The following is a 15,267-nucleotide window of genomic DNA, read 5'->3' as shown; positions in this document are numbered from 1 at the left end:
AAATCATTAAAAAAATATCAAAAATACCTTTTCCATTTTTTATATATTTATATTTTTAGATCAACATAAAGGTCTTATAATTAGACTTAAAGAAATCTTTAGCAATTAAGATTTAGTTGATTCTATTACCTACTTTAATTCTATCTAATATGATTATAATTTGATAAGTTGATAAACTCTTCAATAACTTAATAACTTACTATTCAATTCATACAATTAACCACTTTTCTTCGCACCACCCTAAAAAATGACACGTGTCGCAGTATCACATAGCTAATATTCGTGACATTCAAGAGTCGAGGGGCAGGTATCAGGATGAAAAATCGTCCGAAAATGAACACAACTCATCCACTTTGAACGATATCATTTAATCCGACGTGGAGAATGACCATTGGTGGGTGCCACGTGACGGGGGAATGGCCATCCACGTCGGCGCGAGGTGCCTACGTGGATGGATGGACCCATTCAAACCAAGTCCTTTTTTAAAGGCCGCCCCGCCAATTAGAATAAAGGTTTTGGGGGTGGTGGTGGTGGGAACGGGTCAAGGCACGGTACACGCAGCGTCTTGAAGGGGTCAGGATGGAAATATTCCATAGTGTGGGAGTATCAGAGATAAGGGGGGGGGTCGCGTTTTAGGAACCGTGCGTGATATCAGGCTACAAACGGCGCATGCTGACGACGTGGAGATGCTGAGTTGGACTGCTCTGCTTGGTAATTGCAACGCATTTGGAACGAAGTGAAGAGTGGCCTGACGAAGGCATTCAATTTGGAATTAATTATTTTGCAAACACACCAATTTTTTTTATTAATCTAGCATCTAGCGTACTTCTGAAGGTTGAAATTATCATCATGGGGAAACATGGACCGGATGAACTATAATTATTTGTTTTGTTTTGTTTTGTATGAGAGTATAGTCTAAGTTGGCAAAGTATAAATTAAATTTTAGTTGATAGATAGAATATTTTTTTTGTGAAGTGTATAGAATTTCGTAGATTCTGGTATTAATATAATAATACTACATGATATTTGTACATTTGCAAACCCTTTTCTTGCTTTTGAATATGCTTAAATAGACAGTGTTATAATTTGAGCTACATGTTATGAGAAATACCTCAGTGCATACTCAGCTGACCCTGTATCATTTGAAAGATATATACATATTCACAATTCTTCAAAAATAATCTTGTATTGCCTATATATAAGGTAGCCAATCCATTGTCAACCCTTTCCCTCCCCAATTTCCAACATGTAGGCCTGTCAAATTCTGTTACTCAAGCAACTAGGTCTAACATCCACATTGATTAGAAATGGGTTGAGGGTTGGTTAAAATGATGTTAAATTGTGAGCATTAAATAAATTTCATTGTACTTGGAATGGATATGCATCAATTATCAATAGATGGTAGTTGTTGATTGGTTGGGATGGGATAATAGTATAATTAGGTGCCACACTTCTCGCTATTGTAAAAGTTGGATTCTTAGTTTTGTAACCCACCAATGATCTGAATTAGGTTGGTCTATATATTGAAAATGAGTTGAAAAGAATCTTCAACTAAAACATTTATACTATTCCATTTTTGGACCAAATAGTGCAAAAACATTTAGAATCCTTCTCATTTCTATTTCCATACATGGAGACATTTTTATTTTATTTATTCACTTATTGTAAATATGCTGAAATGCTTAGGTTATTGGAAATGGGTCATCTACCTCATATGTGCACTAAATTCTTAACCTTTAAATAATGTACCTTATTGAACTGCATGCACACTGCAAATATTCAAGTCCTATTAAGGTTTTTTTTAAATATATAAGAGTGTAAATCATGATAAATTATAAGTTGACACATGACACACAATTTTAAGAAGATTATCAATCTAATCTACATGAGTCACTCAAAGGTTGTAATTTTATATTCTGATACAGACATGAATGGGGGACTGATGAAGATATTCACCCAATTTTTCTATGAACACAACCCACAAATAATAAAAATAAAAATAAAACAAGAAAGACTCCAAAACAACAAGAAAACAAAAGGAATATGCTTCTGTGAACAAAAATGTTGCAATCTGTGGATAACCCAGAAAGGAAGAAAGCGGAAGGAGTGGATTGGTGCTTTAGGGTTTAGGAAAGGACGCAAGCATTAATGGGGCCTCTGACGTCATGCGGCGATGAGTTTCCCACACAAGCTGGTTTTGTTGGTCACTGGGTCAGCATCCGCTTTCGCTCCCTCCAAGATGCTTGTTTTTCCCTTTGTTTTGAGCGGCTGTGTGCTTCCTCCGAGCTGGGTACCTTTGTCCACATTGACTACGTCATATGGATTCCCTTGACTTTGCCGATGCAGATGCAAACTACACTCACTGAACGCTCACCACATGAGGTTCCCAAGGAGCCGTGACGATTCGTGCTTCGGTTCCCATGCGTGGCAGTCATTTATCGAGATTGGTTCCCGCAAGAGTGTTCTTCAGGCTGGTAAAGTGCGGACAGGATGTCTGCGAAGGCAGGTATGCGTTTCTGTAGAATGTGGAATTTGTTCGTGCTCGGATTTCACGTTGAATGGGATTAGTATTTCATCTACTGTTTTTGTTGATCAGTATTTCGTGCCAACTATAGTTAAGGTGGTGGTGGGGAACAAGGTGATGAGTTGGATAGGGAACAGTAAATAGATCTTGTCGTAATTGACATATGGAGGTGCGCAGTAAGCATGGAGTGTGTAGAGAAATTACTCAGTTTAACACTTTAAAAATGTTTAACGTAAAATTGTTGAGTTAATAGTAGGGTCGCTAAATTGTTCCAAAATGTGTAATTTGACATCTTAGGAAAAGTATGTGGGAGTATAGGCGAACAGTAGGGGAATCGAAGATGGTAATGTTAATTAATCGTAATGGAAGATGTAGGATTGATGGTTCAGATAAACAAAATCCACTGGGACATTCCGCATACTTTATAAATCCATAGTTCCAAAAAACCAACAGTAAACGCGTCATATAGGGCTCTATTTTTTACCCAGCAATTCCATTCAGGTTATTGTCGACACCACGAGTCTTGTCACCTCTCACGAGAACTGCTTGTACACTCTATAAGCCCTTCCATTCCCTTCCCATCGAGGCAGAAAATGAACATTTAGAGTCGCACACTGAAGCATTGTCCACAAAGCTCCCCGCTAATATTATCAGCTATGACATAACACATCGTGGGCCACAGTGCCAAATATGAAAACATCATTAAACTGTGACATTTTCCCTCTCTACGCTGGATTTGTGATAATAGAGTTTAGTTGTTCCTGCCGCCGATATCCTTCAGAGCCGCAATCTGCTCCTCTCCCATAGCAGACATAACAGTCACTACAAGATCCTTGCCTTCGGCAAATCCATCCCTTATCTGCGTCAGGAGGCCCTCGTCGGTGGGCAGGCGCAGATCGTCTTTGGTGACACCATTTTCAGTGAGAAGACTCACCTGGACAAAACATTGGCATATCTCAGACTACAGTGTTCACAACTACAATCCTTTGAGCACTATCCGATTGAACGCCACGGCGAATAAATGTGTGATTAGAATAGGTTACTTACGAATCCATCCTCAGAGATGTCAATGAGCTGGTAATCAGAACGAGATACATGAGGAACCTGCACACCATATTTTACGCAAGTTAACAAAGTCCAGAATGAGAACAGGGGGAGTTTCGATACATGAAATTCAAATCGATGACACACATGATGGACGGCTAGTGAAGGTATCTTACATCACAATTGTGAGAAGACGGAACAATATCCTCGAGCTTCTTCCCAGTGAAGATATCGATTGCGACGAAGTGGCACTTGGCGTGACCGTGCTTCCCAGTCTTCGAAGTAGACACTTCGACAACCTGTAATGTATCAGGAGTAAGTGTCAGAAAATATCCCAGCAGGCGCAGCTGGGTCGTCTTGAGAAATCCAAGAAACGCATCGTAGCGGCTAGGGCGTGAGAGAGACACTACTGTGAAGGACTAAGACCTACCCATGTCATTCCATTAGCAGAGAGCAGCTCCACGACATGACCTAGACCATACAAAAAAACCTCCTAATTACCCATGTAACCCTAAGACACATCGTAAAAATACGCACATCGTCGCATCATACCAAGACTATGCCTACCACACAGGAGAAAAATAAGGAGAATAACGAGAACCCATACATTCCGTGGAGAAAAATCAACGAGAAGAGGAAAAACTAACTAAAACGACTCTCGCCAGATTTGAGCTACATCAAACCCCACATCTCGAAAATAACAAAAACACGCTCTAGAGGGGGGGACCACAACTAATCCTCCAGAGCCAAAATTTCGAAACAAAGGACCACGGTCGCTAGGGTATATGCATACCTTGCAGGGCCTCTGCTTGATGACAAGGTGCGCGCCCTTGCGTATGGTTCCGGCCTGCTGGGGGTAAGTCTTGGACGCTCCGGCGTCGGCCTTGGACTCGAATTGGTGCTCGTCGTCAGACATGATTGAAAAGGGCGTGTGGCTAGCAAAGACGACCAGGCAATGAGCAGCAACCACAGGCCCAAACCGAACCGAAAGAGAGTGGGTCTCTCTCTCCTTTCCTTCCCTACGCCTGAACACAGCAGCAGAGGCGAGACAGAGAGGGAGGAAGAGAAGTAGCGAGGGAGGGGAATAGAGGTTGCAGCGGTCCTCTCCTCAAGATACTTCGCTGGCGGCATAGAGCCACTGTTCTAGCTTCCCCCCCTTCGCCCGCGGCCCGCCCTCCGTCGTCCGATTCTTTCCTCGACGGTCCCGATGGGGCTTGTTTTAGGGCACCGGATCTAGAAGCCTGGCCTGGATGCTGAGGCTCCTCCACTTGCTGCGGTTGGGGACGCAGTGGCCGTCGATTCACCACCTCGGTTTCGACGGTCCCGATCGATTGGGAAAGCGCGTTCGCCGAGTGGGGTTTCAGAGAACTGGGGGGCGGGGGGGGGGGGACTCTCTTTGAATTTACCATTCCAAGGTCTTGTTTTAGGGTTTCCTGGATGGGTCATGTTTTCGTGAAGCTCGCTATTCCTTGCTTCACACACACCCCCCACCCCCCCTTTTCCATTTTTTACATAAAAAGTGGGTTATTTCTGGGTGTGTGTTTGGGGGGGGGGGGGATTGGTTGTTTTTTTTTCACGATGATGTGTTTGATTAAAGGTGAGACTGAGCGTGGGTGGGTTTTTAGAAATTGAAGGTTTAATCATTGGGAGAGTTATTGTATGAAAGGAGCTGTACTTTTAATGAAAAAGTTGATGGACGTGATATACGAGATATTGGATAAGAACTTAAGAGGTTCGTCTCAAATTAAGAAGGTTTGTTTGGCCATTGGATTTTCAGTTGATGTGCAAATGATGTTTCTGAAGTTGGTGGTCCTGGGTACTGCCAAGCCGTCAGATTCCTACAGGGATCTTTGTACACTTGGAGATTCAGGGCTTTCTCCAAAAATTCTCCTTCATACTGTCAGCTCTCGATTTGTATCAACTTCCAAGCCAAAGGATGATAGAGATTTTACCCATTGCTGTCATTTAGTTGCAACGTAAGAACAACACACGGCCGGAAGTATGAAACAGTTGCACGAAAACTAAGAGGAGAACTGCTCGCTGAAACTACACGTACGAAGCGACAGTAGCATAGAATGAAGTGTTGAATTTGTCAGTCTGCTTTGAAAGAAACAGAGATAGGTTGGTTCCCCATCACTCGATAGAACTTACAAAGAAGATTCAATAGAAACAGAGTCTGTAGCACTCTCTCGTCTGGCTTCCATGCTTCCATCCCACGTGTACAGAGGTAAAAAGATGTAAGTTCGTACTTTCAATAATCAATACACAGATGGAGTCCAACAACTTTAGGACCCTAGAGTGCAATAAGCATTGGCATACAGATCCGAGGGTCCAACAGCGACATGACATCCACATCTGACATGATTGATTGGGACGGAATCGCGACGTTGTTGGTAATGAGGAACAACAGCTACTATAACTAGGAAACGCCTACAGAAAATCAGGTAAAGCTTGTAACAACCCAACAACATATCTATCACCAGTATCCAATATTCACAATTCGATAAAAATTGATAGTGACCTGTAAGATGCAGTTAATCTATACACCTATTCTATGTTACAACCTTCAAATCGCCTATTCCTATACAACTGCCAAGCCCGCCAGCAGCTCAACATGGCCATGTTTCCAACTCCGTCACGTATAACAGCCAAGCCTGCATTAAAAAAAACAAGCACCGAAACTTCAGTACAATCAATCCTTTCAGAACAAGAAAGCATTTTTCAACGAGTTCTCACCAAGGATTCATAAGGGCCAGCCTTCCTAGAATATCGTTATCATACACCTCAGACAGTTGAATCTCAAGAAAATGAAAACGTCCAAGGTTATCAAGCTTTAGTGCAAATGCTTACCATGCGCAACTCAAACCTTGTACACAGACGGCCTCGGCGAACAGCAGAACTCGGCCGGATGTGCCCTGGGACAGAGAAGCCAGGCACTACATCCCGCCCATATACTTCAATAAGAATACACAATTTTACATATAATCAGGCGATAGGTCCTATATCATGTAGGTTTGGAGTCTCGTTTCTCCCTCTTGCACATGGAAGACACTCGTTTGAAACTCTTGCGAATGTCATGAAGCAAATGTTGTTGTTTCCAATAATGCTGCGCTGGTGAAACTACGAGCTTGGCAGCGCCAGAACCCACAGCATAGAGTGGTCGAATGGGCCCAGCTCCTTGCACAAACTTGAAAATCTGGTTTTGCAAGATATCTTGTAACCATTCGTTGAGAAAAATCTTTGAAAAGCTGCCTACTCCATGCACACCAGCAGCCTTCACGTGTTTTAGGTCGAGCTCGATCCCCTGCACAATAACAGAACATTTAGTCTCTGTTTAGTTGAGATATTGCGTTCAGAGCATCGTAAGTGGAGTCTTTGGAAAATGGAAACAATACAAGCGTACCTTCCACTGAATCATGTTCACAAGTTCAGCAAAATTTCCAGCTCTCAAGGCTGCCAGGTCCATTCTCCGAGGACTATAGTCGATTCGAATGTTGAACGGAAGCACTTCAAACATCTATTATCATCAAGGCACAATAAGCGGGTTAGAAATATGCACGGTATGAATAGACTTCAATGTGAAAAACAAGACCTTCATACAAATTATTCAAAAGAGAACTCACGCAGGCGATTGAACCTGGTACAATTACTGCTCGGAGGTATTTCATACGGATTAAAAGCGAATTTAACAACTGATCAAACAAGATGTCTTTACACACGACAGGACATAACGCATCGAAATACCTGAAAAAATGGTAATAATGGTTCTGTCGGAGAATCGGTAAGATTGGAGTCCATAGAAGGAGAGGAATCGTATGAAGATCCTCTGTACAAATTTGAGTTCTCCTCAAATAATGTACCCTGGTTTGCACTAAACTGCGAAGAAAAAAACTTCATGCAGAAATCCAGGTGATGTTGATCCAGATGAAGTCGAATAGGTAGAAGTGCGAAGGATACCCTGTCTCCATGCAATACTACATCTTTTAATTCTTGAAATATTTCTTTCAACGCAGGCATCAAGAAACAAGTAGCTTCAGAATTGAAAAAAGAAGGGAAAAGAAAAGACTTATTGGAAAAACATATTAATAGATGAAAGAAAACTATCACGTTGAAATTCTGGGTGCACCAGCTCATGGCCAACAAAACCATCCTATGGCATCTACAAACAATCCATAAGAACAGTGTCAACCTAGATAAGACAACATGGTTGAATTAGATAGACATTCAGTTCGAGCAAAAGGATGGACTTCAAATAAATAATGAACCTGTATTCTTCTAATACATCCGTGGGATCTGGTCGGACAGCATCCATATCTATCTTGATAGCTTGCGATGAGGTTTCTCGTGGGCGGGATGCAACATGGTGATAGCCTACAACCTACAATTATAGAGGGAGGCAACAAGTAGAGTGAAAAGCTTCTCACAATAAGAGGACCAAATGAGATTACTTTCTGAACGTATCAGAAGTATGCCTCGACAAGCAATATCGAAGTGGCCTAGTTTGAGCATCCTTTACATAGAGATTCTGTAGCAAAATTCATCATAGCATAAAAACATGAAAACAAAAAAGGAAGATCTGAATTCTTACAGTTTTCCACGGAGCCTTGGGGCTGCAATCAAGGACTCCAAAATTGAAAACGGTTACAATCAACTTTGAGGCATACAGTCCGCTTGTAGGGAATAAATTGTACTGCAAGTTCACCCCGTTAAGAAACACCTCAAGGCAAACACTTTGCTTGCGAGTACTATCACCAACAGGTGTCTGCATATTCCAATCAGGATCCTCATCACCAAATGGCCAATCTGAACCCTCGTGAAGGCGCCATTTTACACTCATGTTTTGCAAAACTACGCGGCCAACTGGCTTGGGGTACCGCTTTGGAAGGCTTAGATTGACCACTGGCTTCTCTGCAGGAACATGATTCTCCATGATGTTAGGTCCATTACCTTCGTACCAACCACCCCCAGAGGGACCCTCACGAGAGAAATTTCTGACAGACCCATTTATAGTTGATGAAGAGTCATCCGAGTACTCAGAAAGACCACCAGAAGTGTGATCAGAGACATAGTCTTCGATAAGTTCTTGACCGTCCTTGCTGCTCAATTCAGAGCATTCAAGATTTAGAGCTTCTGTCTGTAATTCCCGCAAACTGATAAATGCATTCTCAAGAACACCGCTCAATAAGTCGGGGGGTTCAGTGGCATCAGCTGCTTTCACTTCCATTTTATGCATTTTGATTTGAACACTTTGCTGCTGCAAGGGAGGAGCAAAGAGCTGTTGTAACTGGGCAACAAGACGTTCACATGCTGCAGTAGTGTCGTGGCAAGTGTCAAAGCATATTTCATTATTCCCGCATTCCACTTCCCACTTTTGGCTGTCCTCACCACCAATCCTGACAGTGACGCCCATAGAAGTCTCCTTAGCAACCTGTATGAATTTCAGATTTTAACAGCAAAGTTAAGGTTCAAGTACAAACATACAACAGCCCAAACAACATAAGACTCCAGGCCTCACAAAATTATGCACACAATGAGCACTTCATGCACCATATTTATGGCGAATAATGTCGACCAACTCAGAGGATAGCGACGAGGTGGATGAAAATTACCAAGGTAAAATAACTTGACGTTTCTCACACCAATATCATGCGAACTAACAGCCAAAGACATCAGTAGGTGGAACAAAATTGAGACAGATGCAATTAGAGAAAGGAAGCCATTTGAGCTGTCGAACGTACCTGAACAAAGCCTGTCTGTTGCATGGAGTCCGTAGAGTATGTGAACTGAGCCTGCTTTTTGAATTCCAAGTCCAACACATGTAGCGCAATATCACGAAGCTTAACATCATACTGCTCCTGGTTCACGTGAAGACCTGCACCACTTGAAATTCGCACTGCTGCAGCAGCCAGGACACAAGCAACTGCTGAAGACTCGGGAGCCGAAAGAGCCTCCAACCCAGGTTCATAACCCAAAGCAGCGTCATGCAAATCCAGTAGAAAGTATTTTCGTAGTTCATTCTTGGAACTAGGAGTAGATTGTGGTTGTTCGGTATCATTATTCCTAGTAACATCAGTCAGTGCTTCAGATACATCGAAAAATGAAGCAACTGCATTGACCCAGTCAAGACGGCCACCATAAGCAACTGTAGTGCACCCCTTGACATTAGAAATGATGAAGTTGTCCGCAAGCTTTTCTCTGCCAGGCCAAGACACATAAGTTACAGAGATACCAGCGGTGCCAACTGCAAGAACATTACCGCCCCCTCCATTTCCACGTTGCAAAGCACTATTCCTACAGGCGAAAAGGAGAATCTCCTCGGTGTCTCCTTGCAAGGGTAACAACCATCTATCAGGCGGAGATCCTGAAACTTGGCATTCTTCATGGCGAACTCGTAAGTAGGACGCATCAAGGCTCCCACCCGTTCGTAAAACAGACAGAACCTACCACAGAACAAATGCAGATTTAGTACAAAACTATAGTGGCTATGATGTACAGTCGGGTCTAGTCACGATCCAGCACTTCAAGAACGGATCGGGAGGATGTATTGCCTTCAATGCATCTGAGAAATGAAATAATGACATTGTCAAAGTTTTCTGTCAAGATATGAAAGACATCAGATAAGCATTAGGTGGAACAGAGGCATTCAAACCTGAAGTTTATGAATATCAAAATGCAAGACCTCCCAGTGTTTCCCGCCGTCGACCCCCTCTTTTACTGGAGGACTAAAGACCAATGCCGAGTCCAGCCGATCACATCGCACAAGCACTGCTATTTGTGGAACTTGAAGTCCCTCTGCAGCTAGTGTACTTGAAGGTGTTGGAAATATGCCACTACCGTCCAAACTCTTCTCACGAGTATTAGACTTGTTGCTTTGAAAAGTAGAACAAAGTTCAACAAATAACAAGTACTGAGATCTTGACATGCGAAGCCCAACGAAGGGCAACCTGACTTGGACAACGATGGAGGATGACTTAATAAGCTTATGTTTTAGACGCGAGTCTGCTACTTCTTCAGCCTGAGCGGAAACAGCAGCCACAAACTCAAAATTACCACTACCTGTACCTCCTCCTCCATCACCCCTTCTCTTCTGTGCCAATGGCACGTCCCATGCTTCTTTGGCTACCCAAGGACCTGTCTCAACTGCCCTCTTCCAGGCAACCTCAATTGATGCATCCACTTCACCCTGATGATTAATTCTTAATATTCCACTTGATTGAAATTTCTCGTGTTGAGGGTTCACTACCTTCGAGACAAGAAATACAGTAGCATCTTCAAACCCGGAGACTAGAGAATCCCCATCGGCAGTTACCCTGCCCATGAATTGCAAGTCCATAGATGGCGAAGTCAAGTCCAATACACAATAGGCTTCAGAGGATTTACCACCGCATGCTGTCTGAGGTAATGGAATACCAGCAATAATACGAACAGATGAAAAGGACGACGTGAAGTGTACAGAAGTTGAACTAGACACCGCACTTTGACTGCTGGAAACTTCCTGCCCGCTCTCAGGAGTATTTAACTCTCCCAGTAGTTGAGTAATTCTTTGCATACTCTGAAAATCCACCCACATCACTACTGGCTCAAAAATCGAGTTGATATCCAGGCTACAAGACGCCTCCCCCGCAGTAATTTTGTTCATCCCTTGACGGGAAAGTTTCAGGCCAACATGCACAGCCTTTTTTGTCGTCGATGATATAATCCTAAGCAGTTGATTTCTTTCCTTGATCTCACCGTGTCTTCCTTTAAGCGTGTTAGTCGTCATCGTAGCAGGGTACAGATTGACATCATAACGGGGTAACGTTTCTTCAATAAGATTGGAAACTATCCTGCGACTGTTCTCTTTCTCATTCGGAAGAGGAGAATCAGCGCTTCTATCATTTGAATCTTCCAAAATAACTTCCCAAAGCTCAACACTTTCCAAAGAAAGACTAAGATCAGTCTTCTTTTCGGACATCTGGAAGAGTAACAAGGAGATATAATAAGGCTGGCGTATTCGAAATAAAATGTAACAAATGGATGAATAAAAACTGACATCTCCCCCAAACGCTCTTGGAATAACATATCACGTAACCTCAATTGCCTTGGCATCACACTATTACCGTGTAAAAAGTACGGAGAAACGGACCTTACAATGTAAATAAGTAACGATTAGCTGGGTTTTAACACACAAATTCCACTATCCGCCAAGCAAAGTCGAAAGCTATTGCAGGAATAATACTCTCTCTTTAGATAAGAAACTAAGATCATCCTGAAAGCCAGAGTCAAGGCAGCGAACTCACAGCGAAAGAGAGAGTGGCTCCAGCTAAATTTAGATGCAATTGTTCAACATCTGTATCTTTAACTGCAATGTCAAAACTCTTCATAGAATCCGTGTAGGCAAACTCCACCGATATACTGACGAATCTCGCTTTGACACCATATTCCACCTGTTTCCAGGCATCTGCAAATCCAAACCCAATGCTGAGCTAGATGGAACAAAGAATTGAGGCATCATGAGTAAAAGAAAATTTTCACGCGTGCTGCCTAAAAGCAGCATGCATTCTGTCTTGTCACCACAAACACCTCAGGTCGGTTATTGACAGCAAGAGCTCTAATACAACGCAGCATACTTGACAAAGCCATAGTATAGTCACTGAAAAATGTACCTGTGGCAAGAAGCATAGAGCCCGTATCCAAGCACTCAAAAAATTCATCCACACTGCAACACATGTCCAAAAAAAACAATGAAAAACGATGAACTTCACGAAGCTAAAGCTGGCTCAAACCCACGACATAAATCTCCTAAATTAGCTCCACCAGTGGTACCTGTATGGATCATCTCACGAGGAATTAAGACTACGCTGCATAGCCTCATACAGCTATACCAGCGAAATTCGGCTACACATTCTCTGTTGAATAGTGAAACTTACAACTCGAAGACTCCAAACAGCAATTGACGTCTCACCTGGCCGCCAAATCTGCCTCGGCCATTTCTCCTGAAGTTTTTGGACTATCTGTTTCTCCCCATCGCATCCAGTCTGATATGAAGGTCGTAGCTGGCAAAAACACCGAGCTACCAGCAACACTACCCTCAACTCCACCCGCTGATCTCGTAGCTAACATATCCACCAGCCTTTCAAGACGTTCTCCTCTCTTTTCGGAGACCATGCCAGTCTCGACCATAGCACGCTTACTATTACTGAAAGAATGAACCAAGGATAATACTTGTTGCATCTTCCAGATAGATGCGTGGATCGTGAAAGGTTGAACCAAAAACTCCGTGTTGATTTTCGGAATATCCATGGACCCTTCTCGTAAGGGTATCCGCAACAGAGTAGAGCCCCAAACCCCACCACCATCTGTTCCTGCTAGTAGTGGCACCATATGCTCTGACATGTCCCTGGTTGTAATTTTCTCTTTCGATTCAGCAAATTTACAAGGTGGAAGCAATCCCACTGTGAACTCTCTAAATGTGATATGTTTTACTACCATGTGTGGGTCAGTGGTCCTGCCTTGAGATTGAGTGTTCTCGTTACCATATTCCACATATCCAGCTCGAATCACAAGCGTGGACGACGACAACGACTTCGTATCCTGTAGAATATAATTCGAGCGAGTCAAGCATCGAGAGTCACATAAAGACCTGTTTAAACACCCTGCTCTACGCTAGGCTGCACACCTACGCCAGGTAAAAATGTCCTCACGAAAAAACTGAAGTCCAATTCCTGGTAGGTCGGAAACGACATCACACAATTGCGACATATTAATTTAGGGTTTATGTGTGAAACTTACCAGCACTGGATTATGAGGTTCTTGCGCACCATCGTCTTGTTGTTGATGTTCGTACTTTATGGTCAGATTCGTAACTTTCACACACAACCCTAAAAGCACTTTCTCAACAATTTGGGCAATTGCACGAACCCCGACTTCGATATCCATGTAAGTGGTTTCACCCTCTCCACTTCCTTCAAGGCCATCTCCATCATCCCCTTCAGAAGCAGCTACCGAAACCTTGCCTTCCTTTTCTACATTCGCTTTTCCAGAACGCAGGCGCGGGCCAAGCACAAGCTCCAGCCCATGAATTTGAACCTCACACGGCTGATCCCTACTAAAAATACTCCAAAGATTCTTGGCGGTTACAATGCTTATCAAGCCCTCCTTCAACACCACCGGCAAGACATCCCCTAACTGTTCTCAAAACAAGCCAAAAAAACCACAACAGAAAAAAGCGGCATCACTTCCCGGCCCAAATTATACCAACAAGTACAATTCCAATAACAACGACTAATCACCAAAAATTCTCAAAAACTAAAATCTCTACACACCCCGCCGCCCGCCCGCCGCTTACGGCTCTCTCCGATTCTCTCACCCTCTCTCAGACAAGGAAAAAACAAAAACAAATAAAAACTCATGAGAATTCACCGAATTGCACCTGGTCATTGAAGTAGCTGGTGTTAAGCTTGAGATCCTTCAAGTGGATAACCCCAGACCCAATCTGCACGTCAAGTTGCTCCAGGTCCAGTTCATCGAGCAGGATGCGGCCCAGCAAGTGCTTCATGGCGAATTTGCACAGCCGCTTCGTTGCCCATTGCGAAATCATGGTGACGCATCACGCGTCGCACCTCAACCGCTAATGCTACACAAGGTAAACCATATACAAGGTACCGCTCACATACAAACAAAGTAAGGGGAAAAGAGTCGTAAACACTAACCCTACACCTCCCAACACTCATCTAATAAACCAAACCAAAGGAGGTGCGCTCACGAGCGAGAACGCAACAAGCGCGCAAAAGAGGAGGAGGATCCACGCAGGGCCCGCTCTTCTTCTTCAACAACAAATCCTCTAAATCCTCAAATCCTCTCGTCTCCTCTCCTCCTGCATGGCATGGCATGGCACGGCAACACCTAATTCCATTCTCTCCCCTCCCCGTTCCTTCTCCTTCCTCCTACTTCCCTTTTTCTTTTTCTTCTTCCCTTTTTCTTTTCGTGACTGTGGACCCCGCTCTGTCGCTCTCGCTCGCTTTCTCTCGGTCGCAATTCTTCTTCCGCCATAGCCCCACCAAAATTGCGACTTCTGCTAGCCTTCTTCATTCGTCGCGTGCGGTCGCCCTCGGGAATCTTTTAATGCTTTTCTCCCATTCTGAAATATTCTCCTTCTTGTGCGCGCTTCGTTGTTCGTCTTGAGATGCGGTGGTGTGGTATTGTGTTTGCTTGGTTTTTTGGTTTGGAGTTCTTGTGGGTGACGTTGTAAGATTTTATTTTTCATTCTATTATTTATTTATTTATTTATTTATTTATTTTGGGTTTGATTGGTTTGTTTTTCCTTGAAAAAGAATGGAAATGTTTTTTTTTTGTGATTTGTTGTGTAATGTTTATTTTTTTTCTTTTCTTTTATTTTATTCTATTTTATAATTTATTTTATTTCTAGAATAATGTTAAATCGACCCACCATTCTAACCATTGTGGAAAAAAAAAAAAAATAAAATAAAAAAATGATGTTGAATTGTGAATAAAAATATATATCTATGTTTATTATTTATATAAACTGAACATTAATTGTTTGCAAACTAAGAAAGTCATGTGTTGATTCTTCTCAATTTGAATATCTTAAACTTATTATAGAATAAAAAAAATTTACATAATTTGTAGCTCTAGTTACAAATTATGATAATATTTTAGAATACTGCTTAATACAACTCTAAATAAGCCTATTTGAATTT

General features: G+C 42.6%; 2 protein-coding genes across 2 annotated transcripts; both read right to left on the bottom strand.

Annotated features, from left to right (window-relative positions):
• Positions 1-2,908: 2,908 nt before the first annotated feature.
• On the bottom strand, positions 2,909-4,642 carry LOC112290626 (eukaryotic translation initiation factor 5A-2). The gene is made up of 4 exons (XM_024537104.3): positions 4,362-4,642; positions 3,745-3,867; positions 3,572-3,628; positions 2,909-3,458 (listed from the first exon to the last, which is right to left on the bottom strand). Exons 1-4 carry the CDS (start codon positions 4,482-4,484, stop codon positions 3,276-3,278), a joined length of 486 nt encoding a protein of 161 aa, XP_024392872.1. The 5' UTR covers positions 4,485-4,642; the 3' UTR covers positions 2,909-3,275.
• Positions 4,643-5,798: 1,156 nt separating this feature from the next.
• LOC112290625 (autophagy-related protein 2) lies at positions 5,799-14,447 on the bottom strand. The gene is made up of 13 exons (XM_024537103.3): positions 13,980-14,447; positions 13,340-13,735; positions 12,513-13,141; positions 12,214-12,266; positions 11,848-12,008; positions 10,218-11,522; positions 9,307-10,008; positions 8,157-8,996; positions 7,834-7,946; positions 7,313-7,526; positions 6,972-7,085; positions 6,419-6,872; positions 5,799-6,222 (listed from the first exon to the last, which is right to left on the bottom strand). The coding sequence occupies exons 1-12, from the start codon at positions 14,145-14,147 to the stop codon at positions 6,573-6,575; spliced, it is 4,995 nt and encodes a 1,664-aa protein (XP_024392871.1). The 5' UTR covers positions 14,148-14,447; the 3' UTR covers positions 5,799-6,222; positions 6,419-6,572.
• Between the last annotated feature and the right edge of the window lie 820 nt (positions 14,448-15,267).

The sequence above is a fragment of the Physcomitrium patens genome, chromosome 13 (genome assembly GCF_059467195.1).
Source record: "Physcomitrium patens ecotype Gransden chromosome 13, ASM5946719v1, whole genome shotgun sequence".
In the NCBI taxonomy this organism is placed as follows: Eukaryota; Viridiplantae; Streptophyta; class Bryopsida; order Funariales; family Funariaceae; genus Physcomitrium; species Physcomitrium patens.
Note: the sequence above shows the minus strand (reverse complement) of the source record. Positions and strands in the feature narration are given on the sequence as shown.

Bases quoted from the DNA above. Each gene is read 5' to 3' on its own strand.
- LOC112290625 (XM_024537103.3), bottom strand. From the start codon at position 14,147: ATGATTTCGCAATGGGCAACGAAGCGGCTGTGCAAATTCGCCATGAAG. The intron at 12,009-12,213 runs GTACATTTTTCA...TTGGATTTGCAG, and splicing joins CTCTATGCTTCTTGCCACAG to ATGCCTGGAAACAGGTGGAA. The intron at 7,086-7,312 runs GTATTTCGATGC...TGATGATAATAG, and splicing joins CATTATTACCATTTTTTCAG to ATGTTTGAAGTGCTTCCGTT.
- LOC112290626 (XM_024537104.3), bottom strand. From the start codon at position 4,484: ATGTCTGACGACGAGCACCAATTCGAGTCCAAGGCCGACGCCGGAGCG. The intron at 3,868-4,361 runs GTATGCATATAC...GATACATTACAG, and splicing joins TCAAGCAGAGGCCCTGCAAG to GTTGTCGAAGTGTCTACTTC. The intron at 3,459-3,571 runs GTAAGTAACCTA...TGTTTTGTCCAG, and splicing joins ACATCTCTGAGGATGGATTC to GTGAGTCTTCTCACTGAAAA.